This window comes from Phyllobates terribilis, unplaced genomic scaffold, assembly GCF_046119375.1.
Source record: "Phyllobates terribilis strain yellow unplaced genomic scaffold, ASM4611937v1 Scaffold_3__8_contigs__length_932513732, whole genome shotgun sequence".
Lineage (NCBI taxonomy): Eukaryota > Metazoa > Chordata > Amphibia > Anura > Dendrobatidae > Phyllobates > Phyllobates terribilis.
The window spans coordinates 141,972,078-141,999,773 of NW_027362763.1; the positions used below are offsets into that span (position 1 = coordinate 141,972,078).

The 27,696-nt window shown below is 45.7% G+C and overlaps 1 protein-coding gene across 4 annotated transcripts in view; it reads right to left on the reverse strand.

The window, feature by feature from the left end:
- Positions 1-11,040: 11,040 nt before the first annotated feature.
- ASAP2 (ArfGAP with SH3 domain, ankyrin repeat and PH domain 2) overlaps positions 11,041-27,696 on the reverse strand; it is a 238,801-nt gene continuing 222,145 nt past the window's right edge. For 3 of the 4 annotated variants that reach the window (XM_073674184.1, XM_073674180.1, XM_073674181.1), the window contains 9 exons: positions 27,208-27,275; positions 26,405-26,518; positions 25,361-25,610; positions 22,036-22,203; positions 20,975-21,137; positions 20,194-20,258; positions 18,897-19,000; positions 17,211-17,333; positions 11,041-11,642 (listed from right to left, as the gene is read on the reverse strand). In XM_073674184.1, the coding sequence (XP_073530285.1) occupies positions 11,568-11,642; positions 17,211-17,333; positions 18,897-19,000; positions 20,194-20,258; positions 20,975-21,137; positions 22,036-22,203; positions 25,361-25,610; positions 26,405-26,518; positions 27,208-27,275 (1,130 nt within the window). In that variant the 3' untranslated portion in view covers positions 11,041-11,567. The remainder of the gene's footprint in view (positions 11,643-17,210; positions 17,334-18,896; positions 19,001-20,193; positions 20,259-20,974; positions 21,138-22,035; positions 22,204-25,360; positions 25,611-26,404; positions 26,519-27,207; positions 27,276-27,696) is intronic. The other variant, XM_073674182.1, reaches the window with a different exon arrangement.

Sequence of the window (27,696 nt, forward strand, 5' to 3'; positions counted from 1 at the left end):
ACAGCAAGGACAAAGCAGAAACCTGACCCCTCAGAGTGCTAACTGCCAAACCCTTGTCCAGGCCATACTGCAAAAAGGCCAACAAATTGGGAATGGAAAAAATCCTCGGGTTCCTTGAAGAACCCGAACACCATGAAAAGAAGGCCTCCCAAGTCTTGTGATAGATCCTAGTAGTGGCAGGACCCCTGGCAGCTCGCAGAGTGGCAATGACTTCGGCTGAAAAACCTTGACGAGTCAAGATTTCTGTCTCAAGAGCCACGCCGTCAAACGCAGAGACTTCAGGTCCGGATGACGAACGGGCCCTTGGGTTAACAAGTCCGGGCGAAGAGGGAGAGGAAGTGGAGGCGCAGCCAGAAGCGACACCAGCGTCGAGAACCACGTCCTCCTTGGCCAGTCTGGGGCTAGATGCAAGCAGGTGTAGTGTTATAGAAACTTAAAACTTAACATTTAATACCATAGAATAAAATATGTGCAAAATACAAGGACATAAAAACACACAGATGAACTGTCTGTGATATACAATAGCCAAAAAACTTCGGCCGTGGCACCCACTGTGCGGTTTTGACCTATGAAGTATCTCCAGCTCCTGAACCACTGGGGCAGAACAGACGCGGTTAGTATATACCGCCGCATATATGGTATGTTCCTGGATGAGTGTCAGCTACTGTATGGTCTGGATACTCGCCCTGGTTTGGGGTATTTGTGGATGGGAGGGCTTCTTGGCACCATCCAACACAAGATGTCAGTTGGCTACCTTGTGTGCCCCTTAATCGTCGCTCCGTAGTGTGCGGTTTCTTCCTTGTATGTGATGCGCACACCGGAAGTGACGCTTGCGTGTCACAGCCGGCATCTGCGTTCCACATACCGGATGTCAGTTGACCGGAACCGGAAGTGACACGATCGCGAACATAGCGCGACCAGGATTTAAAAGAGGACTTATCAAAGTGTCAGATGGCGCTGTCTGGTGAATGAGCTGCGCGATTTTGGGCAGCGTGCATACCGCATGTCTTCTCTCCTTTTCCCCTGATGACGAGCTAAGGCTAAGAAACGCGTCGGGAGCGGTATTTTGTGATGGGCTGGTGACCTTATGAGTTTTGGTCTGCCCCCATCATATGGAGCTACTCTGAAGTCTGAGAGCGTGAACGGATATCAAAACTGGTGAGGATGTTCCATTTCTATATATAGTAAGGTTAAATGGTCACCATTGATAGGGCTAACGTTTCCATGTTCTCACATATTTGAGGCACAACCAGTTGGTATAGTGTACCGCAGGCTCCATTTTTTCTTATTGCCATTTTTCCCTTGGTTGTGTCAGAGATATAATATGCTTATATGACATATATCTTTATCTTTGGAAGCAACAATATATGGAAGTTTTTTCCAGTCTGGGGCTACTAACATAGCCGGGACTCTTTCCAGTCTGATCCGACGCAACACCAGAGGAAGTAAGGATATCGGCGGGAACACATAGATTAGCTCGAATTGGTCCCACGGAGCCACCAGAGCATCCACCGCCACAGCCTTCGGGTCCTTGTACCTGGACATGAACGTCGGTAACTTGGTGTTGAACCTTGATGCCATCAAATCCACTTGAGGAGTTCCCCAACGGGAGCACAGCTGTGCAAAAATTTCTGGGTGAAGACTCCATTCTCCGGGATCCACCTTCTCGCGACTGAGGAAGTCTGCCGTGATATTCTGAACTCCCGGAATGTGAATCGCAGAGATGGCTGGCACCTTGGCCTCGGCCCATACCAGGATCCGAGACACTTCCATCATGAGCCTGGAGCTCCTCGTTCCACCTTGATGGTTGATATACGCGACCGCCGTCGCGTTGTCTGTCTGCACTCGGACTGGCAGACCGTTTAAAGGGACCGTCCAGTGTTGGAGGCAAAGGAAAATCGCCCTCAATTCCAGGATGTTGATCGGCAGGACAGACTCTTCCGACGACCATACTCCCTGAATCCAGAGATCGTTCCAGACACCCCCCCAGCCTGACAGGCTGGCATCGGTGGTTATGACCGACCACCTCGGAAGGAGGAAGGACTTCCCCAGGGATAACGCTTCCGGACGTAACCACCATTCTAGAGACTCTCGCACCCTGTGGGAGATGATGACACTGCGATCCAGCGAAGCCTGTGATCGATCCCAACGGTTCAGAATGAGCATTTGGAGAGTCCTGGAATGAAATTGGGCAAACGGAAGTGCCTCCATTGACGCCACCATCAAACCCAAAAGGCGCATACACCTTCGAAGGGACATTGCTGTCGAAGACTTCATAACCTGTACATGTCGAAGAAGACTTGCTTGCTTGTCTGGAGGCAGGGACACCACTGCTCGTACCGTGTCGAAATGCATCCCCAAAAACAGGATTGACTGCGACGGTTCCAGAGACGACTTCTTCCAATTGACCAGCCACCCGAAGTCCTCCAGGAGCTGAAGGGATAGATTGCGAGCCGTCACCGCCTCCTCCTTTGAGGACGCCACAATCAAAAGGTCGTCCAGGTAGGGAAGAACTGTAACCCCCTGTCTTCGAAGGATCGCCATGAGAGGTGCCAGAATTTTTGTAAAAACTCTGGGCGCCGAGGCCAACCCGAATGGTAGGGCCACAAGCTGGAAATGGTCCTGACCTATGGCAAAACGAAGGAAGCGTTGGTGGGCCCTTCCGACGGGAACATGCAAATAAGCGTCGCGAATGTCGATTGACACCAAAAAGTCGTTCTGCGACAGGGCCGCCACAACCGAGCGAAGCGACTCCATGCGGAATTTCCGGGTGCGGACATGCCGATTCAATCTTTTGAGATCCAGAATGGGGCGAAATTTGTCCTCCTTTTTGGGGACCACAAAGAGGTTTGAATAAAACCCTCTTCCCCGGTCCTCCGGCGGAACCGGTACCACCACACCCTTCTGCAGAAGGGAATCGACCTCCTGCCGTAGAGCGGCAACTAGCTCGGGCTCTGACGGAATGCGAGATCGGCAAAACCTGTCCGGGGGTCGAGAAAGAAACTCTATGAAGTAGCCTGCTGACACAACCCGCGTCACCCAGGCGTCCGAAACGCGGGACGCCCAAGTCGATTCGAATTGGAGCAGGCGACCCCCCCACTCGAGAGCCCTCGAGAGAAAACCTGGCATCAGTCCGCCTTAGCGGGCTTTTTGTCAGCTTCCTGCTTGTCTTGACGGAAGCTCTGTTTCCAGGGAGTGCGGGATTTCTGAGAAGCCTTTTTTCCTGAAAAAGAGGGACGACCCGATCCCCAAGAGGGCTGACCGGACTGTCCCCTGGACCGAAAGGGCCGCCGACTACTACCGGCACTAGGCCTGCCCGACACAGAAGCCACAGTTCTTCGCTGTGGTAAGGCTGCTTCTTTTGCCTTTGCCTTGACAATCAGCTCCGTGAGGTCAGATCCAAATAACTGACCACCCTTGTAAGCTAAAGATAGCAAACCTTGCTTGGAAACCGCGTCCCCGGTCCACTGTCTGAGCCACAGTGCTCTTCTGACTGTGACCGCCGAGGATTGCGCCCTGGACAGCAGTGACGCGGTATCCAAACCTGCATCACTGCCATATCGGGCCGCATCCTCCAACAACTTGAAAAGCCCATCTACCTCGGATAGCGGGGATCCATCCTGCCACGCCGTCCGTAGACGGTCCAACCAGCTTAGGGAAGCTTTACAAGCACACATCGATCCTAGCACCGCTCTGAATCCATGACCCGCGGCCTCGTAGATGGATTTCGCCGCCATCTCCGTTTTTCTGTCCAGCGGATCCTGCAGACTCGCCTTCCCTTTAACAGGCAGTAATGAGGATTTGCTCAGCTGGGATAAAGGGACATCCACTTCAGGAGAAGGAATCCAATTATCAATCAACTCCGTGGAACACGGATACAGTGCCTCAAAAAACCGTGTCCCCTGAAAACGTTTATCTGGACACAGGCGTTCCTTCTCCACTGCCCCATTAAGCTCATCCAGAGATGGTAATGCCAAGTGCGACCTATGCGACTCCTGAAACATCCGGGCCGACTTACCAGGACGTCTAGTTACCTCCTCCGGAAACTGTAACGCCTCCCTCATGGCTCCAATAAAAGCCTCTGCACGGCCCAAAGAGGCAGAGTGCCCCTGCCGATCCTCCTTATCCGAATCGGACATCTCCCCATCTGAGCTTGAAGGGGAACCCTCCATAACAGAGATCTCCGAGTCGCTGCGCGGGGAGGGCAGTACCGGCCTGTGGCGCTTCCTGCCATGAGAGGATCTAGCTGACACCCAATAACCTAGAAGGTCAGACAGGCCATCACTAGAACGAGTAAGGGCCTCCATTTTGACCACTGCCCCATCACCGAAACCCCCGACCGCTGCGCTTGACGCAGTCGAGGACTCCTGCGTGTCAGACACGCGAGACTGATCCTGTAGCGGACCTGGGAGACGGTCCGCACCTCCTGGACCCTGATCTGACATGCCCTCACACAGTATATGGCAGGTTAAACCTGTCAGTAAGTAGGACAGTGTGGTTTCTTAAAAGAAAGCTGAAGGGTTAAAGCTCTTAAAGAGAGAGCTACCCCAGCTGACCCCCAATTAAGGGATAACCGCCTAATAAGGGGTTAATGTTGCAGACTCCCCACAACCTCTGTGAAATGAAAAGGATGTGCGAGCCCCAGACAAAAAAAAAGGAACCTCTACATGAGGTAATAGCTGCAGGACAGCACAGTCTGCCACCTTATTGTGCCTCAGAAAGGTGCCCTGCGCTGAGGGGGTGAGGGGTTAAGCTTCTGCCCTGACAGGCAGAAGCGACTCACCCAGCTGGCCGCGGTGCAGTGTTCCTTCGGTCTGTCGGGAGGAGAGGAGAGTGAGGAGCCCGATGGAAGCCGTTCAGTAATGGCCGCCGCGCTGTGAGGAGAGAGAAGCCGGAAGAGGAGGGGCAGGAGAAAGCGCGCGCTCAGAGCGCTTCCTGCCCGCGAAAGACCGGGAAGGCGCGAAGCCACGCCCCCCGCCGGCTTCAAAAAAAGCGCGCACGACTCCTCCGCTCTCCGCTCCTGCCCCGCTTCCATGTCCTGCAGGCATCCACCTGCGGACAAAAAAACACAAGTCACCACCTGAATACATGTAGCAGCGGCTGCCGCAGCAGCCGCTGAAGCACTCAAAACACATTAACATGCTGAGTACTCACCCAGCTGAGCGCCACAGGGACCCCCAGGGATTTGTGGCGCTGTGCCCAAGCTTCCCCCCAGGGTGGAGAGCGCAGTGACCCCAGATGCGCGGTTTGCGTCCCCTCCAGGGAAGCATCCCTCATCCCCCGGGGCCGGCAGGGTTCTGCAGGGACCTCTCTCAAAGGGTAATGCAGATCCGCCAAGGGAGGGGTGGGGGTCCAGCAGCGCTGAGACCTCAAGACCACGGGGGTCCAAGTCTCTGTCCGATAAAAATAAAAAAATTTTCTGAGGAGCTGCTTCCAGCAGCGACCATCCTCTGTGACCTCAAATTTTAGACTGGAGAGCTGGAGTAGGAGGAGCCCAAGCTGGAGGGGCCGGACAACACTCTTTTTTAATCTGAGGTGTTCTATCCTATGTGGGCTCCGCCTACCCACTAGTAATAACTGTGTCTCCCTTCCTTCCATCTGCTGCTGAAAAATGCTCGAGTCTCCCATAGACTAACATTGGGCTCGTTGCTCGGGTCGAGCACCCGAGTATCACAGTGAGCTCGGCCCGAGCTTCGTGCACCCGAGCATTTTAGTGTTCGCTCAACACTAGTAATAAATCCTTCACAGTTAGTACACAACAGCACGCACTTTGACAAGTGACACATCCCTGAATTCTGTATTTCAGCCTCTATCTCCTGCTGTCTTCAGATTACATAGCAAAAACCTGCTGACAGATTCCCTTTAAATGCAGTGGGAAGTGAAAATAAGGAACTAAGAATAATAAATAAAACTTTTAGTGGAGACAAGAAGAAGGAGGTAATACTATATTTAAGGGAAATACACTGCTCAAAAAATAAAGGGAACACTTAAACAACACAATGTAACTCCAAGTCAATAACACTACTGTGAAATCTACCTGTCCAGTTATGAAGCAACACTGATTGTGAAGCAATTTCTCCTGCTGTTGTGCAAATGGAACAGGCAACTGGTAGGAATGATAGGCAATTAGCAAGATACCCCCTATAAAGGAGTGGTTCTGCAGGTGGTGACCACAGACCATTTCTCTGTTCTCATCCTTTTTGGCTGTTTTGGTCACTTTTTCATTTTGCCATTGCTCTCACCCCTAGAGGTACAGTAGCATGAGGCGGTGTCTACAGTAAAACCCACAGAAGTTGCTCAGGTAGTGCAGTTCATCCAGGATGGCACATCAATGCGAGCTGTGGCAAGAAGGGGAGCAGCGTCTGTCAGCACAGTGTCCAGAACATGGAGCAGATACCAGGAGATGTGGAGGGAGCCATAGGAGGGCAACAACCCAGCAGCAGAACCGTTACCTCCTCCTTTGTGCAAGGAGGAACAGGAGGAGCACTGCCAGAGCCCTGCAAAATGACCTTCAGCAGGCCACAAATGTGCATGTGTCTGCACAAATGGTTAGAAACCAACTCCATTAGGGTGGTATGAGGGCCCAACGTCCACAGATGGGGGTTGTGCTCACAGCCCAACACCATGCAGGACGCTTGACATTTGCCACAGAACACCAGGATTGGCAAAGTCGCCAATGGCGCCCTGTGCTCTTCACAGATGAAAGCAGGTTCACACTGAGCACATGTCACAGACGTGACAGAGTCTGGAGAGCGATCTGCTGCCTGCAACATCCTTCAGCATGACCGGTTTGGCAGTGGGTCAGTAATGGTGTGGGGTGGCATTTCTTTGGAGGGCCGCACAACCCTCCATGTGGTTGCCAGAGGTAGCCTGACTGCCATTAGGTACCGAGATGAGATCCTCAAACCCCTTGTGAGACCATATGCTGGTGCGGTTGGCCCTGGGTTCCTCCTAATGCAGGACAATGCCAGACCTCATGTGGCTGGAGTGTGTCAGCAGTTCCTGCAAGATGAAGGCATTGAAGCTATGGACTGGCCCGCCCGTTCCCCAGACCTGAATCCGATTGAGCACATCTGGGACATCATGTCTCGCTCCATCCACCAACATCACATTGCACCACAGACTGTCCAGGAGTTGGCGGATGTTTTAGTCCAGGTCTGGGAGGAGATCCCACAGGAGACCATCCGCAACCTCATCAGGAGCATGCCCAGGCGTTGTAGGGAGGTCATACAGGCAGGTGGAGGCCACACACAATACTGAGCCTCATTTTGACTTGTTTTTAGGACATTACATCAAAGTTGGATCAGCCTGTAGTGTGTTTTTCCACTTTAATTTTGGGGGTGACTCCAAATCCAGGCCTCCATTGGTTAATAAATTTGATTTCCATTGATGATTTTTGTGTGATTTTGTTGTCAGCACATTCAACTTTGTACAGAACGAAGTATTCAATGAGAATATTTCATTCATTCAGATCTAGGATGTGTTATTTGAGTGTTCCCTTTATTTTTTTGAGCAGTGTATATAAAGTGCAGTTACTATGCTGCCCATGTGTCAGAACAAGAAAATTTTTTTTTTCCTCTTCTTAGATTAATCAGTAGTTTAGTAATGGCACAAATACTACCAAATATACAGTACAGACCAAAAGTTTGGACACACCTTCTCATTTAAAGATTTTTCTGTATTTTCATGACTATGAAAATTGTACATTCACACTGAAGACATCAAAACTATGAATTAACACATGTGGAATTATATACTTAACAAAAAAGTGTGAAACAACTGAAAATATGTCTTATATTCTAGGTTCTTCAAAGTAGCCACCTTTTGCTTTGATGACTGCTTTGCACACTCTTGATGAGCTTCAAGTGGTAGTCATCAGAAATGGTCTTCCAACAATCTTGAAGGAGTTCCCAGAGATGCTTAGCGCTTGTTGGCCCTTTTGCCTTCACTCTCCGGTCCAGCTCACCCCAAACCATCTCGATTGGGTTCAGGTCTGGTGACTGTGGAGGCCAGGTCATCTGGCGTAGCACCCCATCACTCTCTTTCTTGGTCAAATAGCCCTTACACAGCCTGGAGGTGTGTTTGGGGTCATTATCCTGTTGAAAAATAAATGATGGTCCAACTAAACGCAAACCGGATGGAATAGCATGCCGCTGCAAGATGCTGTGGTAGCCATGCTGGTTCAGTATGCCTTCAATTTTGAATAAATCCCCAACAGTGTCACCAGCAAAGCACCCCCACACCATCACACCTCCTCCTCCATGCTTCACGGTGGGAACCAGGCATGTAGAGTCCATCCGTTCACCTTTTCTGCGTCGCACAAAGACACGGTGGGTGGAACCAAAGATCTCAAATTTGGACTCATCAGACCAAAGCACAGATTTCCACTGGTCTAATGTCCATTCCTTGTGTTCTTTAGCCCAAACAAGTCTCTTCTGCTTGTAACCTGTCCTTAGCAGTGGTTTCCTAGCAGCTATTTTACCATGAAGGCCAGCTGCACAAAGTCTCCTCTTAACAGTTGTTGTAGAGATGTGTCTGCTGCTAGAACTCTGTGTGGCATTGACCTGGTCTCTCATCTGAGCTGCTGTTAACCTGCGATTTCTGAGGCTGGTGACTCGGATAAACTCATCCTCAGAAGCAGAGGTGACTCTTGGTCTTCCTTTTCTGGGGCGGTCCTCATGTGAGCCAGTTTCTTTGTAGCGCTTGATGGTTTTTGCAACTGCACTTGGGGACACTTTCAAAGTTTTCCCAATTTTTCGGACTGACTGACCTTCATTTCTTAAAGTAATGATGGCCACTCGTTTTTCTTTACTTAGAATTTGTATTATTGCAAGAAAAAAGCAGCTAACAGTCTATTCAGTAGGACTATGAACTGTGTATCCACTAGACTACTGCACAACACAACTGATGGTCCCAAACCTATTTATAAGGCAAGAAATCCCACTTAATAAACCTGACAGGGCACACCTGTGAAGTGAAAACCATTTCCGGTGACTACCTCTTGAAGCTCATCAAGAGAATGCCAAGAGTGTGCAAAGCAGTCATCAAAGCAAAAGGTGGCTCCTTTGAAGAACCTAGAATATAAGACATTTTCAGTTGTTTCACACTTGTTTGTTAAGTATATAATTCCACATGTGTTAATTCATAGTTTTGATGCCTTCAGTGTGAATGTACAATTTTCATAGTCATGAAAATACAGAAAAATCTTTAAATGAGGTGTGTCCAAACTTTTGGTCTGTACAGTATAATTACATTACCAAGTGGGGTAAAATGTGGAAAAACCATTATTATGAAATGGATGAAAAATGTTTTCACATTTATTTAGTAAAGGGGGAAGAGCAACTTTTTAAAATACAAACCCAACTGGAATAAAAAAGGAATTTTTTTAATGTTATAATAGAAAAAATAAAAATCATAAGAAATTAAAAAATACAGGAGATCGTGAAGGACAAGTATGCTGCTTTAATAAGAAAGAATATATTTACTGTAGGAGCAAATTTAGTTAGACATTTTGCTTAGAGGGACAAAGACCCCTGTATCATGCATGAGGCAAAACAGCTGGGGCAGTTACTAATCCCGACAAGTGAACTTAGCGCTGACGGCCTGAAAATGCAGCAGATTTATTATAGCGGCTCATGCGGGACGATACGATTGGTGCATTTTTTGATCCTTTTGTCTACACAATGGATCAGTGGACAGCCCTCTCTCCTGACTGTACCTTGCACAGGAATAAATGGCTCAGCCGAGCGCTCCTGTGTTCTCTATAAGAGAGACGCTTTTCTCTAAAAGAACAAGACGATCAGCAGTGTGAAATCGGCCATACTGGACTCTTCTCGCCACCCCTGACATCATCTGTAGGGGAGAGTAAGGAGGCCCCCAGGTACATTAAGACTGTCGGCCATTCCTGCCATTATTGGCTAATGTTAGTCTGAGGAGTATGGGGGCCCTTAACAATACATCACCTATTAGACGTCTTACCACTTCTTCATACATAAATCATGACAAGTTCTCACATTTTATAAGACTGCCTCCTTGAAGATACACCTTTTAGCTATATCAATGTGTAGCAGAAAGAAGAAAAGCAGCACCCACCAAATCCTTTTCTTAAAAGTCCTTTAATCCATCACGGCAGTTTCGTGTCTTCACGTTGCTTCTACGGATCCATGGTCCTCTCTCCCCCGTATACACCCCCTGCGCACAGCAATAACGTCCCACATGATGGATTAAAGGACTTTTAACAAAAGGATTTGGTGAGTGCCGCTTTTCTTCTTTCTGCTACACATTGATTTTCCTGGATCAAAGCAGAGCACCACCATCAACCTGGCATTACTGATGTCATACAATATGGAGGTATAGGATCTTTACAAGCGCTGAGTAGCCTGGTGGCTGAAAACTTCTTTCTTGCATGTACACCTTTCAGCTGCAGTACTACGCTGCTTACTCTCCACGCATCGGAGGAATGCATTGTACAGATGGTTTACAGATACTGATGAAACATTCACAAAAACACCCTGACGTGATGAAGTCGGCATCAGGCCAGGCAGGCTGAGTCATGATCTGGTCAAAAAGCATGTGGTTTATAGACAATATCTGAGCTCCTCTCAGCTGATTCATGGCCGAATCACATCATAGTTGAATGTGTAGGGAAACAAAGAACCTGTAAAAGCCAAAACGGTGCAACATTTTTCATGAAACCCAAAAGTGACTTTTAGACCCAAATACATGTATTCAAGTAAAAAAAAAAAAGTCCCCAAAAGGTGGACAACCCTTCACAGCATGCAGTTTCTTATTTTATTGCATAGATAGACTTTCTTGTGCAATTTTTGACTGTAAATTGCTTCGCAGGCTCTAATAAATTTGGGTCATGCAATCACAAAATGGTCAATCTATGCAAAAAAAACCCATTCAGTGGTTTCCATTCAGCCTTCCACGAAGACGGATTTCTAAGAAGCACGTGTTTGTGTCGAGTCCCTTGAGGAGGTCAGACATGACCACAATGAATGGTGCCGCCGATAAAGAAACTGCAATGTACAAACTAACTTCCAGGTAGGCAGTATAGAGATTTATTGGATTGGTCTGGTTATTTATTAGCAAATCACATAGAGCTAAACGATTAGTTCCATAAAAAAAGTAAAAGTTAATTACAGTACGTAGAAAAACAAAAATGTATTCCTATGAGTCATTAACCATTTAGCTGCAGGTGAGTGTACAGTGCATTGCCCTGCAATGTAAGTCAGTTCCTCTGTAACGAGAGGAGGATCTAGGAGGAGAGACAGCTTTTATAAACCACTGGTCATATAAAGCTGGGATGGTACAAAAGAGACGGCGTATGAGAGGGAGAAGACGGCGGAAATCTCTAGTGTTTAACAGGAATATCTACATCTGATTGGCAACATATTTCCTCAAAAGGAAGAATAAATATACATTGGATGGGAGAGTCCCAGCGTAAGTCAGTGCATAGGAGTATTCGCAGTGGTGGCTGGTCACAGGCTCTGGTGTGGGGGTGTCCGTGGCTCCTCCGGGAAGGCTTTCTGCTGGGCACAGATACGCCCGCAGCACTGGATGGCTTATTCAGCAAAGAAGTGCACGAAAGACACAGGAAAGGCTCCTCTGCGGGACGGCTCGCCGTCTATGTGTCCAATCTGTCAGCGAGGCAACAATAATGGAGATATTAGTCCATAATGTACATAGCACGTGATTTCTCATGGTGACAATATTGGCAAAATGGATAAAAATCATAAATGGGGGAAAAAAAATGTACGTTACTGAGCGTTTTCCAGCATTAGGAGAAAGGGAAGGGCCAGTCCACTAAACTTAGCTCAATTTTCACTGAAATAAAGCCATGGTTTGTGATATATCTTTTGGGGTAGATTTATCAAAACTGGTGCAAAGAAAAAGTGGAGCAGTGAGAACCACTCAGATCCCAGCACTAATGTTTCAGAGGCCCTTTAGAATGAGTAAACAAGCTGATTGGTTACTTTACATTCCTTATATGTTTTTTTTACATAAATACTGTATATCTCATAAATTGTGAGCAGGGCCCTCACTCCTCTTAGTATCTGTTATGCTTATTCTGTAAAGTCTTTATTGTCTGTACAAGTCCCCTCTAAAATGTAAAGTGCTGCGGAATATGTTGGAGCTATAGAAATAAAAATTATTAGTATATCTCCATGGAGGTGCAGAAACTAATATTTTTCCTTTTTGATCATCATTTCAGTAGGTGTGATCTGTGTGATCTAACGCTCCATTTCAATAAAAAACAAACAGATCTATTAGAAACAGAAGCCTTGATACTATTGGGAAGAAAACCTGAAGCACACAAATATAATGTACAGCCATAAAGGGGTTGTGCCACCATCAGAATACATGTATGAAAAAAATGGTTTGTTTTATTTTTTTCAATTTACTTCTATTAAAAAATAATGCCTGGTTATAAAGATATCAATGTTTTATCTTAAAGCTGATGCCCTGAGTTACTAGTAATCTAGTAATGCCTGAACTGTAGTTGGGTGTATTTTACTGTCTCTAGGTGGCCGAGCATGCTCAGCCATCATTAAAGAGGTTGTCAACTACTTTTTCATTGATGACCTATCCTTAGAAATTTCTCACGGTGACAGTGGTGATGTCATTGAGGTCACCGCAGGGAATCACAGCTTCAATGACCTTCAGTAACCTCAATTACGTCACCGCAGGTCACGGAAGCTGTGTATCAAGTGCAGCTCAGCGTCTCCTGGATTCATGACTGAGCGGTCGCTTCATGACACCGCTTAGCTGTGAAATCCAGATGTCGCAGAGATGGATTACAACATGGGATATAGGGTTTCTCTTATGGATCATCTCCTCATCAGACAGGTGAGGAATATGGTTGTTTTATAATTTTACCCTAATAAATGGGAAAAATAGGGCTGGGGAGTGTTTATTGCAATAAAGGAGTCTGTGTCATTATTTCAATAGGGGCATCTTATCATATATTAAGAGAAAGGCGTCTGCTATAGACTTCAGTCTGTGTCCATCGCCTTAAGTGTCCCATTGCTTAAGGTTGAGATATGAATTATACCTGAATTGAACCTGAAGGGAAATGAAGGGAACTGGATACTTGGACACTGTAAACAATGTTTGTTTTCACTCTCACCCCCTTAATCCTTCACTTCTTACAACCACCCCTAATCCCTACACCTAGCAATGAACTCTTCACCTCTCCCTCCATCCTCCCCATTCATCTCACCTCCTCCTCAGAACTATTCCTCAATATTCACTCATGTGTCTCCAAGCACAGACTGCCACCTCACGCTCTCTCCTGCTCCCACCTACTTACACTTTCTCTACTCTTTCTCACTGCTGGCAATATCTCCCAAAATCCTGGCCCTCATCACCATGTTCTCACAGTCACTTCTACCTCCTATCCACGATCTATCCCAAACTCTCACAACCCTTCTAATCTCATACTCATCCGTCCAGCCCCAGCTTCCTCAGTCCCACTCTGGAACGCTCGCTTCGTCTGCAACCAACTTTCCTACATCCATGATCTCTTCATAACTAACAAACTTTCCTTCCTCGACATCACCGAAACCTGGCTCAGCCCTTCTGACAGCCTCTCCAGCTGCACTTTCATATGGTGGATTCCACCTTTCCCACACCCCCCACCCCATTGGCAAGCATGGTGGAGGAGTTGGCTTTCTCCTGCCAGAAAACTGCTCCTTCACCCAAATCCCGATGCCACCCTCCATTACTATCCCCTCTTTTGAAGTGCACTGTGTGCGCATCTACTCCCCCCTGCAACCTCCAACTGGTTGTCATTTACCACCCCCCAGGATCAGCCACCACCTTCCTAAACCATTTCACCACCTGGCTACTGAATTTCCTTTCCGCTGACATCCCCACTGTCATCATGGGTGACTTCAACATCCCCATTGACACTTCTCTCTTAGCTGCCTCTAAGCTTCTATCCCTCACTTCCTCCTTCGGCCTTACTCAATGGTCTTCCGTAACCACTCACAAAGATGGCCACACTCTGGACTTCATCTTCACCCGCCTCTGTTCCCGGTCTAATCTCTCTAACTCACCCCTCCCGGTTTCTGACCACAACCCACTTACATTCTCCACCCTCTCCTCTCTAGGGCAACAATCCCCACTCCACAAACTTGCATACCCTCGCAGAAATCTTAAACACCTTGACCTACACTCGCTCTCTGAATCCCTCCTCCCTCTTATAGACATCAGTTCCTTACATGACGCAGATGCTGCTGCCACATTATATAACACCACAACAACTGCAGCTCTCAATTTGGTCGCCCCCCCCCCCACACACATACCAAAGCTTGTACAATCAACAGGCAACCCTAGCACACCAGCCTAACCAAGGAACTGACGTGCCTCCAGGGTTGCTGAGCGTAGATGGAAAAGGTCCCACTCCATTGAGCACTTCATTGCATTCAAACAGTCCCTCACTACCTTCAAGTCCACACTCACTACAGCAAAACAAACATACTTCTCATCTCTCATATTCTCCCTGTCTCACAACCCCAAACTACTATTCAACACCTTCAATTCTCTCCTCCGCCCCCCAGCACCTCCTCCCTCTCCTTTCAGCTGAAGACTTTGCCTCATTCTTCAAGCAGAAGATTGACACCATAAGACAAAGTTTTTGCCTAAAGTCCCCCCAGACCCTCCTCACACCTACTCAATCTTCCTCCTCCAAAACCAGCTTCTCCACCATTACAGAAGACCAACTTTCCTCTTTACTCTCCAAATCACACCTCACCACCTGTGAACTTGACCCAATCCCATCCCACCTCATCCTCAACCTTACCACTATTTTCATCCCAACCCTAACCCACCTTTTCAACCTGTCACTAACAACTGATGTCTTCCCCTCATGCTTGAAACATGCCTCGATCACACCCATCCTCAATAAGCCCTCCCTTGACCCATCCTCTCTGTCTAGCTATCGCCCCATATCATTTCTCCCCTATGCCTCAAAACTACTGGAACAACATGTCCACTTTGAACTGTCCTCCCACCTCTCCTCCTGCTCTCTCTTTGACAGCCTCCAATCTGGCTTCCAACTGCACCATTCTACTGAAACAGCCCTGACTAAAGTCACCAACGACCTACTAACCGCCAAATCCAAGCGACACTACTCTCTCCTCCTCCTCCTAGACCTGTCATCTGCCTTCGACACAGTGGACCATTCCCTCTTAGTACAGACTCTCATCTCTCGGCATCACAGACTTGGCCCTATATTGGATCTCCTCATATCTAACAGACCGGACATTCAGTGTCTCCCACTCACACACCACCTCCTCATCTCGCCCCCTATCTGTTGATGTTCCCCAAGGTTCAGTTCTAGGGCCCCTCCTCTTCTCCATCTACACCTTTGGCCTGGGACAGCTCATAGTCTCTCGGCTTTCAGTATCACCTCTATGCTGATGACACACAGATCTACCTCTCCGGACCCGACATCTCCTCCCTACTAACCAAAATCCCACAATGTCTGTCCGCTATTTCATCCTTCTTCTCTGCTACATTTCTAAAACTTAACATGGACAAAACAGAATTCATCATCTTTCCACCATCTCATTCATTCCCCCCACCCACCCTATCTATCAACGTCAATGGCAGTTCACTGTCCCCATTCCCGCAAGCTCGCTGCCTTGGGGTAACCCTGGACTCGGATTTCTCCTTCAAACCACATATCCAAGCCCTTTCCACGTCCTGCTGACTCCAACTCAAAAATATCTCCCGGATAAGCACATCCCTCAACCACGAATCGGCAAAACCACTAGTGCACGCCCCCATCATCTCCCGCCTCAACTACTGCAACCTCCTGCTCTGTGGCCTCCCTTCCAACACTCTTGCACCCCTCAAATCTATCCTAAACTCTGCAGCCCAACTAATCCACCTGTCAACCCGCTATTCCCCGACCGTTCCTCTCTGTCAATCCCTTCACTGGGTCCCCATTGCCCAGAGACTCCAGTTCAAGACTCTAACCATGGCATACAAAGCTATCCACAAACTGTCTCCTCCATATATCTGTGACCTAGTCTCCCGGTACATACCTACACGCAACCTCCGATCCTCACAAGGTCTCCTTCTATACTCCCCTCTTATCTCCTCTTCCCACAATCGTATATAAGATTTCTCCCATGCATTCAACCTACTCTGGAACGCCCTACCCTCAACATATCAGGCTCTCGCCTACCATGGAAACATTCAAAGGGAACCTGAAGACCCACCTCTTCCGACAAGCCTACAACCTGCAGTAACCCTCGCTCCACCATACCGCTGCATGACCAGCTCTGCCTACAACTACTGTATCCTCACCCATTCCTTGTAGACTGTGAGCCCTCGCGGGCAGGGTCCTCGCTTCTCCTGTACCAGTCGCCGTCACGTTTTGTTCAAGATTATTGTAATTGTTCTTGTATGTATACCCCTTTTTCACATGTAAAGCGTCATGGAATAAATGGCGCTATAATAATAAATAATAATAATAATAATACTCTTATAGACGCCTCTCCATTACTAACCCCTGGGCTTGATGTCAGCTGGCAATACAAAGCTGACATCAACCCTAGCCCTATTACCCAACTTGCCACTACACCAGGACAAGTGGGAAAAGCGAGGCTGAGCGCAAGAATTGGTGCATCTTATTGATGCGCCATTTCTGGGGCAGCTGACGGCTGATGTTATTAGCCTGGGAGGGGGGGGGGGCAATATTCATGGCCCCTTCCCTGGCTACTAACATCAACCCACAGCTGTCTGTTTAGCCTTTGCTGGTTAGAATTTATAGCCAGTAAAGGCTAACATACAGCTGTGAGCTGTTATTAATAGCCAGGGATCATTTTGGGCTAATGGCTTTTTTCCCTGGCTATTAATATCAGCCCCCAGCGGGCTTCATACTGAAGCGGCACATGGTTGCCACAGGTATGAAACAAACGGCCATGGATATCTCCAGTACTGTTTTTTGTGTGAAGGAGCCCTAAGGAACAGGAGAAGACCTCTTTGATCAGAACTTCTTTCTCCGACTGCATTAATACAATTTTGTCTACCGTTAAGCAGCTAATTGTCCACACTGATTATGGCGATGACTGATGGGGCAGATAAATTTATACCAAGTCTTTCACATACCAATCATTATTACCAGTCCAGCCCTAGTCTCCCACATCTCAGGCATCCACCATATAGCTGTGGTGACAGACGTGACCACTTACCCACCACTCATGGTCCTCTTCTCCATCCACCACAATGATCTCTCCCTCTGTAAATGTCAGTTCATCCGGGTTGTCAGCGGAACAGTTATATATTGCTTTCACCCTCTTCGGCTTTACCTTCGCCTATAGATAGAGAGAATATGAAATTATAACTAGCGCCGATAACCCAAGAAGAAACGAAATTACTCAATTCTATGCATTTATATATTTCGGCGACTTCATGTTTGGCAAGGGAATTCTGTGATCCGTGATAGATGTGACAAAGGAGGAGGATGAAACTACAACATAAGCCTCTCTTTTTTCTTTAACCCCTTCCTAATTAGCGTGTTTTTTTTTTATGCGCTTTTATTTTACATTTCCAGCAATATAGCCATCTGAGGGCTTGTATTTTTTTTGCACGATGAGTTGGAGATTTGAATGGCAGTGCAATTGTGACGATAACAAACTTGTATAGTTTCTTTTAATATTTAAGTGGTTTAAAAACTTTGTAAAAAAATGTTGTTGTCTCACCTTTTTCTGAGACCTGTAGCTTTCTTTTTTTATTATTTTTTCATCGAATGACCTGAGTAAGGGTTTATATTTTTTCCATGCTGAGCTTTGCCTTTTAGGCTATTTGCACACAGTGCGTTTTTGGTGTGTTTTTTGTGCATTTTTTCCGTGCAGAAATGGACCATTGTAATCCTTATCCCAGCATTTCCTATGAGAATTTGGAAGATCTGTGCACATGATCAGGAATTTTCCTGACAGAATGCATTGGAAAACCACATGGCAAATACACAGGCAAAAGCGAATAAAAACGCATGAAATTTCCGCAGTGTTTTTTGCTGCCAAGAGGTGCAGAACCTTGCAGAAATTTCTCCAAGCAAATACTGATCGTGCACACATAGCCTTACTGAAAACATTTCGGATTACACACTATGCTTTGATCACTTTTCATTGTATTTTTTATTAAAAAACAAAAAAGAGCAGAGACAGAAAAAAATGTAATTCTGGAGTTGTGGTTTTTTTTTTGCTTAAACAATTTTATATTTTGATAGAGCAAACATTTTCACATTTTCTGGATTTATTTTTTACTTTCTAAATGTATTTCATTTTTTCAGTTAAAAATAGAGGGGGGGGGGGGGTGGTGATTTACTTTTATATATTTTTTCCAACATTTTTTTAATTAATTTTTACTGTATTTCTTTAGGGAACCTGAGATTGTTGGGTTGCTTGTACTATATATTGCAATATATAGTACAATCACTGATCATCTATGAAGCCCAGCCACAGACTGGGCTTTATAGGAGCATCAAGATGGTAGAGATGGTGGCATTTAGTAGACCATGGGGAAAACAGGGGACAAAGGGCACTGGAACCATTGCGCGGGGGATGAAGGGCACTGGAACCATTGCACGGGGGATGAAGGGCACTGGAACCATTGCACGGGGGATGAAGGGCACTGGAACCATTGCGCAGGGTACGAAGGGCACTGGTACAATTGCTCCAGGCATTCATTCCGTTTATATACTGCTGTCAGAGATTAGTAGCCACATTTAAATGATTGAACAGCAGCAATCAGAGCAAGCTCCAGTCACTTCTGCTTGTGGCAGGAGCTGAATAACCCAGCTGGTGTCTGTTGATTATGGAGTGGGCTCATTAATAAATAGGCCAAGGATTTACTCTTCTGTCATTTATGTTACTTGCCAGTTGAGATTTGCGTGGCATTGGTGCAGGCGGCTGTACAGGCACTGTGGTACCAGGCTTAGGTCCAGGGTGAGAAGGGGCATCAGACAATGCATCTCCAACAGCTGCATAGTAAACAAAAATAGTTAATAATTATGTGATTAATCTATGTAAATGTAATCTATCTGTAAAATAAGAAAGCAGATCCATCATATCTGACCAGATCAGAGCCGAACACGTTAATACTGGATGTAGCCAGACCGAATGCAAGATGGATATACTATCTCAGGGTGAACAATGCAATCGCCAGTCTGAAATCAAACATGCCTGATTGACATTTTCCCCAACCATCATATGGCCGGCGCCCCCATACACATTAGACTATACGTCGAACCAGTCGATATCGGTGTTGTCGTCCGTCATAAGTCTAATGTGTATGGCCAGCTTAAGTCTTTAGTACGAATGTAGTATGTGTGAATGTAAAATCACTGTCAGAGATGCTTATTAAATATATGTACAGAAAAATCATTAAGGCCATGGTCCCACTATCAGTATTTGGTCAGTATTCGGTCAGTATTTTTTCTCAGGAGTGAGAGCCAAAACCAAAAGTGGGGGAATAAATGCAGAATTGGTGACTTGTTTCTGTTATACCTTTTCTCGGATTGCTCCTCTCCTGGTTTTGGCTCCCACTCCTGAGAAAAAATACTGACCGAATACTGACCAAATACTGTGTTAAATATTAATTATGGATATTCATTTTATTCTTAATTCTGAATTCTGTACCATACAGATTGCATCAGCCAGCGTGTTAGGGTTTTTAGCTGACATGCGCTATTTGGCCTATAAAATCCCATGTTAGAGACAGGCGGGTCTCTCTTGCCATTCCACAGGACACAGGACGAGGGTCTGTGTGTAAACCAGCTGCTGATGTAGGCCCAAGGAACACAGGGTGTCATCCTGACACACGTGCTGGAGACAGACAGATGTAATCTACCATCCAGGATCCCAGGGAAAGATGGGTGAATCTCAACTATTAAGCTAATTATGGACAAATGGACAATCACTTTGTAACTAATTTTTGTATGTACCTTCTGCAATCATTCCTATTAATGGACAACCCTAGAATAAATCGATACATTTTTATAAGAATATCGTGATATTGATACTTTGAAAAGACCTAATTAGAAAAATATACAGAAAGAAGTATTTTTTTTACATACTGATAGTGGGGCCGTGGCCTAAATGTAGAAGTTTTTATGGCCACATCTGTGTTGGGACGGTGACGCTACATTTAGAGACATGAGTGTCGGGAACTCACCAGGATTCGGTAATGATGTTGTGGTTGCAGGCTGGATCTTACCCGGTGGCGCAGGCTTCTCGATCCTGAGAAAATTCATCACAAACACATATTAAATTAGATCCAATAGATCACGATGTGGAAAGCCTGTCATAATATGACCCTATCAAATATTCCTCTGACATATGATTGTGTTTATGTAATTACTGTAGGGAGATCTAGAGAATCAGCAGAACAGAAGATCACAGTATAGAAGACCCCACTAAGACAGGATAACTAGGTTTCCAAGCTTTAGATTTCTGTGCACCCTAAGAAAACATTATCGAGGTAAAGCACCCAAAACTGATCTTGTGATATATTACATAAAATATAGTTCAATTTAATAGTCGAATGGCCCAGTGGGATAATACTGAGAACCTAAGCACAAAGTATGGTATAAGGTAGAATGACTTCCAATTAACTTAATGATTTTCCCAAAAATTTCAAGCAACTTAATGCAGAAAAGAATTCAGACGATCTGGTCCATGATCAGCGTGGATATGGACTACCAGAGTGTCCCTTAAAGGCAGATGTCATGGAAAAAGGAACACTCGGCCGAGGTTACACTCATGTTTATAGAGGAGGCAGAAGGGATTAGCTGGAGGCCAAACCAATGTTCATCCACCTCATCTAAGGTGCAAGACTGGCCGACAAATCTGCTACTGGAATCTAGCTTTTTGGTTTGACCATAAAAACCAAGCAACCCACAAAAAAAAACAAAACTTGTCTCCTGGAATGGTCAAATGACAAACGTAATACTCACCCTGGAGCCAGCTTCTTCTGCTGCAGCCTGTTGGGAGGCTGTGGTGGGACTGGAGGGGGTGCTGGTTTGTTCTGGGGTACCGGAGGCGGCTGGACCGGTTTGGTGTGCTGGCTCAAGGCTTCTAGAACACTGGGTGTTTTTGTCACAGGTGGTGGAGGGGGGTCTAGAGAAAAAGCAGAATAATTTATAGATTGTGCGATACATAAAACGCCACACAGAGAATACAATGCTCCGAAGGCTCGGGCAACATGGATGTTAATAGGACCGTACTAGAGTTGGTGAAAATCAATTGGCAGTGCCACGTCTATCGGTCACGCTGGACGGGAGCAGTGGGAACCTCCTCTTACCTGACGGCATCAGCAGCTTTTTTTCTTTTAATATTATTACCTGACCTGAAGTGGTATCAAGCCGGCTAATCAAGAGATGAGCTGGAGATGCCATCAGGTAAGAGACTCCGGTCACAGATTATGGCCCATGGACCAGGCAGCACAAATCAATTTGCACCAAGTCTAGACGATACAAGCAGATTTTTGACCAAGCTCCATTCAGGTGTAAAAAAATGTAATGAACGAGGGAAGCATGACAAAAGGAAACCAAGTTGAGTGGGGGATTGTCATGGGCCTAATGGTGATCCCTGGATGTGGGTTCCCTTTACTGTACCATATTACTGCCCCACCTCCTAGGACCTTGGAGTAGACTATATGAGGCTAATGGAGACAGCCGCCATACTTAACCATACTTCTGTTAACAGATCATGGCACTGTGCAACTTTAGAAAACAGAAGATCAACTAGTTAGCGGTCATCTGGCAGGAGTCAGGTACTAAAGGAGGAGATATGGAGGGAGTACCCACTGTTCTGTATTGTAAGCCATCAGAGATCATAAAAACCCGCCATACCCTGCTACCAAGCCAATAATCACATGGAAGGAGTGACGCTCACACAGTTAGATACAGGGAGACGTTACAGTACGATACGGTGGATGAAATGCTAACAACGTGGCTCTCACACACAAGTAGATAGCAAGCAATGCATTTGGCACGGTGCTGGTGAGGTCACGTACTTGTGGCGGTAGAGGTGACACGCATTGGTGGCACAGGGGGATGAATAGCTGGTGGGTCAGATGACGACCTCTGTCTGCTGCCACTCTCATGTCCTAGTGGATGAGATTTCCACGCTGGGGTATTTGAAGGGGTGTTGTGTATACTACTGCCAAATATTGTCGACTGTACTAGAGGGGACAAAAATCAAGAGGGTGGAGGAGATATTTCCATATATCACACACAAACACAGCGGCATGCAATAGCTCATGCGTCTTATCCAGTATAACAGCATTTCTATATGATTTTCCACCATCTTTTTGTAGTAGGACATAGTTACTTTTACGTAGGACATGTAACTGGTTTACTTTTTGTGCTGACGTCTATCATGTCCTATTGCTCCATTCACATCCAAAGCCTCATTATAATTTCCGCTGGATAGTTGACTCTCGTCGTGGATCGTACAAGGCAGAAGACAAATCTCTGACTGACCGGGAGCAAAGAGCTGCTAATGTCATCTGGCAAATAAGGGATTGTAGATCACTTCTGGAGCCATTCATGACCATCGTTCACCAGAGACCATAAATACTGGACTAAAGAAATATTCCTATAGGAAACTGGTGTAATAATGGGAGTAATAGTCCCTTGTGATCTCCAGGTCTTTGCTGTAAGTAGTTGTGTATGTGAACATAGATGTGGCTAGAGGCCTGGAGAAGTTTACATCTTTACAGATATTCCAAGAATTGTGCAAAAGAATGGTCAGGCATGATGGATTTCCACATGCCCCATTCCTTGTTGTCCTTGACATGAGCGGCAACAGACATCTGCCACGTCTCCGTATAATGCACACATAGCCAATCTGTGCATGCAGGAGGTCAAGCTGTGTGACTGCTGTCCTATGTGAATGACCAGTCTAACACTCACAGGATGGAAGATTAAAAGCAGACAGAAAAGAATTGTGAACTAGCAAGTTTTGTAGGCAAGAAATTCATTGGACTCTGAGGAGGGGTCTGGTTTGGTCACATTACACACCACTGCCATGTAATTCCCTACTACAGCTGGTCTAGTTTTTCTTTTTTTCACAATGTAAAAAGTTGATGTAGTTTTACCAAGTTTGAAAGTTATCCCCTATTTACAATGGACTTTCCAATTGCTGTAATCTGACCGCTGCAACCAGACCGATCCCGAGAACGGAGCTCTGAAGACCTGGGTCTGAATGGAGGATAGGTCGGACATGTGACCCTCCACTCCATTTGTTCTTAGTGGGAGTGTCAAAGACCAGCCGAACGCAGCGCTCCTGTGTGGGAAAGTTGGCCAAATTAAGCTGGCCATACACATTAGACTTATGTCTGCCGAACCCGCCAATATTAACGCATTTAGCCAACGGTCCACTATGTATGGGGTCACCAGCTGACTGATGGTCAGGAGAGATGTCAATCAGGCAAGTCTAATTTCAGACTGCCGATCACATTGTTCACCCTGAGAAGTCACTGGCTGATATGTCAGTCAGGGACTTTCACATAGAGGACACAGGATCGCTCGACCAAATGAGCGTTTGTGTAAAGGAGAGCGGGCTGAGATAGCGGTCAACCAAACGATCTCTTGGCCGGCAGCCATGTAATGTGTATGGCCAGCCTTAGCTTCCAGCCGAAAAATCAGCCAAAACATTATTTGGCCAACAGCCATCTAAAGTTTATGGGGGATGGGAAGCTTTAGGCTCTGGAGATTCTTTCCTCTGATCACGCAGATCACTTTTGAGGCAAAGTCCTTTCCTTCTCTGACCTTACATTCATCTGTTCAGATTTAGCTTACGGTCAGAAAGCTCTAATGCAGCCTTAGCCAACAGTTTTGAGACTGACAAGTTTTGGCTTTCACAAAGTTTGCTGCTTCATTGTTTTTAGATCTTTTAGTTGTATGTTTCTCTGGTTATTGAATTACAATTATCAGCATTCCAAGAGTTCTTGTACTTATTGTCAAATACATCAAGTTTATTGAAAGACTAATATTTACATTGTTGACCCTTATTTTTCAAGACTTCTGCCTTTCGCCCTGGCAGCTGGATATCAGATTCTGGGCCAAATCCTGACTGATGACCACCAATTCTTGTCTCATCAGTGCTTTGAGTTTATCACAATTTCTGTGTTTTTTTGTGTCCACCAGTTTGAGGATTGACCAAAGGTGTTCAATAGGATTGAGATACAGCGAGTTTCCTGGCCATGGACCCAAAATTTAAATGTTTTGTTCGCCGAGCCACTTAGTTACCATTTTGTCTTGTGATGTGGTCTCTATCATGATGAAAAAAAGCATCGTTCATCACCAAATTGCTCCTGGTTGGTTGGGAGAAGATTCTCTTGTAGGAGGATTAGATCCCATTCTATATTCATGGCAGTGTTTTATGCAAAATTGTGAGTGAGCCCCTCCATGGATGAAAGTAACTCCACACATGAATAGTCTCAGGATGCTTTATTGTTGGCATGACACAAGACTCATGATAGCAATCACCTTTACTTCTCCGGACAATCATTCTTCCCGATGTCCAAAACAGTCTGAAGGAGGCTTCATCAGATAAAATAACTTTACCCCAGTCCTCTGCAGATCAATCACTGCAGTTCCTGCAGAATGTCAGTCCTTGATGTTTTTCTTTACTGCCCTTCTTGACACCAGGCAAGGCTCCAAAAGTGTTCACCTCACTGTGCATGCAGTTGTACTAGCACCTGCCTGCTGCCATTCCTGAGCAAGCTTTGCACTGGTGTTGAACTAATAATGAAGCTGATACCACTTGAGAAGATAGTTCTGGCAAATCCTAGACTTTCTTGGGTGCCAAGAAGTCCACTTCACAGCAACTGAATCTCTTTCTTTGAAGTTCTTGAAAATCCGATAAATGGTTAATTTAGGGGCAATCTTACAAGCTACAATGTCCTGGCCTGTAAAGCCCTTTGGATGCAAAGTAATGATGACTGCACGTTTCCTTGGACACAACCATGGTTAACAGAAGACAATAATTGCAAGCACCAGCACTCTTATCTCTCTATCATGCTGAATGAATATCAGCTGCCTTGTTCTTGTTAACACTTCCTCCTGAGCTAACGAAAAGATTACTAAAATATATGTAATCCGCTATCTAATTTTATAGCAGGGCTGAACCTAAGTGGAAATGTAGCTTTTGTGACTACATTAAATTTCATGGTAAGGAATGACTTTGCAATTCATCTGATCACTCTTCAGAACAATCTAGTGTTGATTCAAATTTCCACTACAACTGAAGCAGAAAACTTTTCAGTCTCAGAACTGTGTTGTAACGTCACACGTCGCAATCTGAGACATACTATGAATACATTGCTTTGTTACCTTTCGCAACGTTCCTTGGGGGTAAAGGAGGGGCAGGAGCGGTGCCAGCCGTACCGCCAGGAACGCTGCTGTTATTCAGCACTGCACCATAAGTTTCATTCTGGATGATATTTGGCAGGAAATTTCTCTGTTTGTCCTTGGCAATGTTGGCTGCATCTCTGGCCAGGGAGGCAACACTGGATGGCATTGAATTAGCTCCAATTTGGTAAAAACTGACAGGTCTCTCCTCCCGGCGGATGGGACTTGGTTGCTACAAAATCACAAAGAAAAAGTTTAGAGAACAATTAGACCAATTGTTTAGAGAAAACAAAAGTAGAAAATGTATACAAACTGCAAAAAACTAAGTACAAAGCTTGTGTAAACACAAATAGGACATGAGGTTCTCCTGCATTTACATTCAGTTGTGGTCATCTGCTACACCAAACATGCTCCTGCATACAAGAAGTTGTAGTTTTGTAAGAGCTGAAAAATCACAGGTTGCAGATTACTAAATTATTAACTGATGAAACTTTTAATAGGTGTATTTTCCAAAAATCAGCCTCCATGCTGAGATCCGAGAAACCATGCAACCACCGTGAAGTACCCTTTATATAGATTAAAGAGGTCTCCCTAAAGACATTTATGCCATAAGTGTCTGATAGGTGCGGAACCCAGTGGTAGGATCTATATCAATCTCTGATACTGGGGGCCCCGTTTGTAGCCTGGTACAACTCAACAAGAGTCTTTTTCAAACTTTGAGCCGAAACGCATCATGAAACATGATGCCAATACCTTAAAGTTTCTATTGTTTCTTTGAAGTGTTGGTCTTTTCTACTGTGGATGTATTTGGGATGCCATTCCCTGGAGACGTGCGCCACGCATTACTCGAGCGCCAACTCGACTTTTTCCTTTGTTTCCAGTGATACCCACTCTTTGCCTCGGATTTAGTGACACTGGCCAATTGCTACCAAATCACCATGGTAAATATAAATTAAAGCAGGACCCTTCTACGTCAATGTACTGTATGTGTTTGTGCTTCGCAATAAGGAAAGAGCCGAAACCAACCTGAATTTTCTCATCCACGTCATCATCACTTTCATCCAAGTCCACGTGATGCAACCTCCATTCATATTCCACATGGACATGAGAATTGAAGCGTCCAGATAAAGCCTGTATCAACTGATAGACCAGAAAAAGTGACAGCGGTCAGGGAATGAGAAGAAATATCTGTCTGACAATCACTCACTGGACCATCTATGATCAGACTGTAAAGTTTAGGACGACCCCTTTTAATATAGACCTGTACGGTGAAGCCCAGGTCATCCACTCCTCCATGAATCTCCTCTCAATTACCCTGAAAGGGGGGATACTCCATATCCTGCACACAAATAACTACATTTATTACGTTACCATTCATGTAATACATGGATAGGCCACTTTTATATATCTCTCCATCGTGGCTTTAAAAGGGGATATCAAGCAGGGAAACCCATCTATGACATGTTTTCTCCTCTATAACAGGCCTCAAGCAAGGAATCAGCGGTGTTTCCCCCGCCAGCGATGGGAGCAGAAGTACTTGTGGCATGTGTTATAACGTCACCTGCTCCCACATGCCCATTCTAATTAACAGCTCAAACATTAAAAGGTCCACACTTCACAAACCCTGATTTATTAAATGGGCTACAGAATGAATTGTGAGATCTCAGGAGGCAACTTCCAAATCTCCATCCACCCATCTGAAAAATGTGACGGCCATCGGCCATGCAGTGGGTGAAGTTTGGGTGGTGTCTGGTCAGCCACTCCGTGCGGTCTCACCCTTACGCCTCGTAAGATGAGGTGCAGGTATAGTAACAATGAGCAGGACATACCAAGTCCTCGCACTGCGTGTGCTTCAGCCTCTTCGCTATGTCCAGAGGAGTTTCTCCTGCTTCATTGGCTGCAAACCAAAACAGAGAAAAACCATGAACCCAATATACATAGACACTTTCTTTCCGCTGCTGTCAGCCCAAATGTACAGGAGAAAGCTGAGCGCTGTCCTCAGCGTCCTTCATCAGTCCCGTAGAGAATACCTGGAGTGACAGTGGAGCAACGTGCAACTCCAGATGGGGACAAGTACTCCATTCTCGAGATCACTGGGGTCTTGACTAACAGAACGGTGGAGGTCTGACTGCCATTACCTATCTTGTGAATAGCTAAATTTTTTGTTACCGGAATATCCCTTCAAGTGACCTTATCCTACAATGTAGTAATATTGGATTAAGAATAAAATATTGCTGGGTATTGAAAATTGTAAAAAAAAAATAAAAAAAAAAATCACTACAAAAATATATAAATTAAGCAGTAATTAGTACTGTACG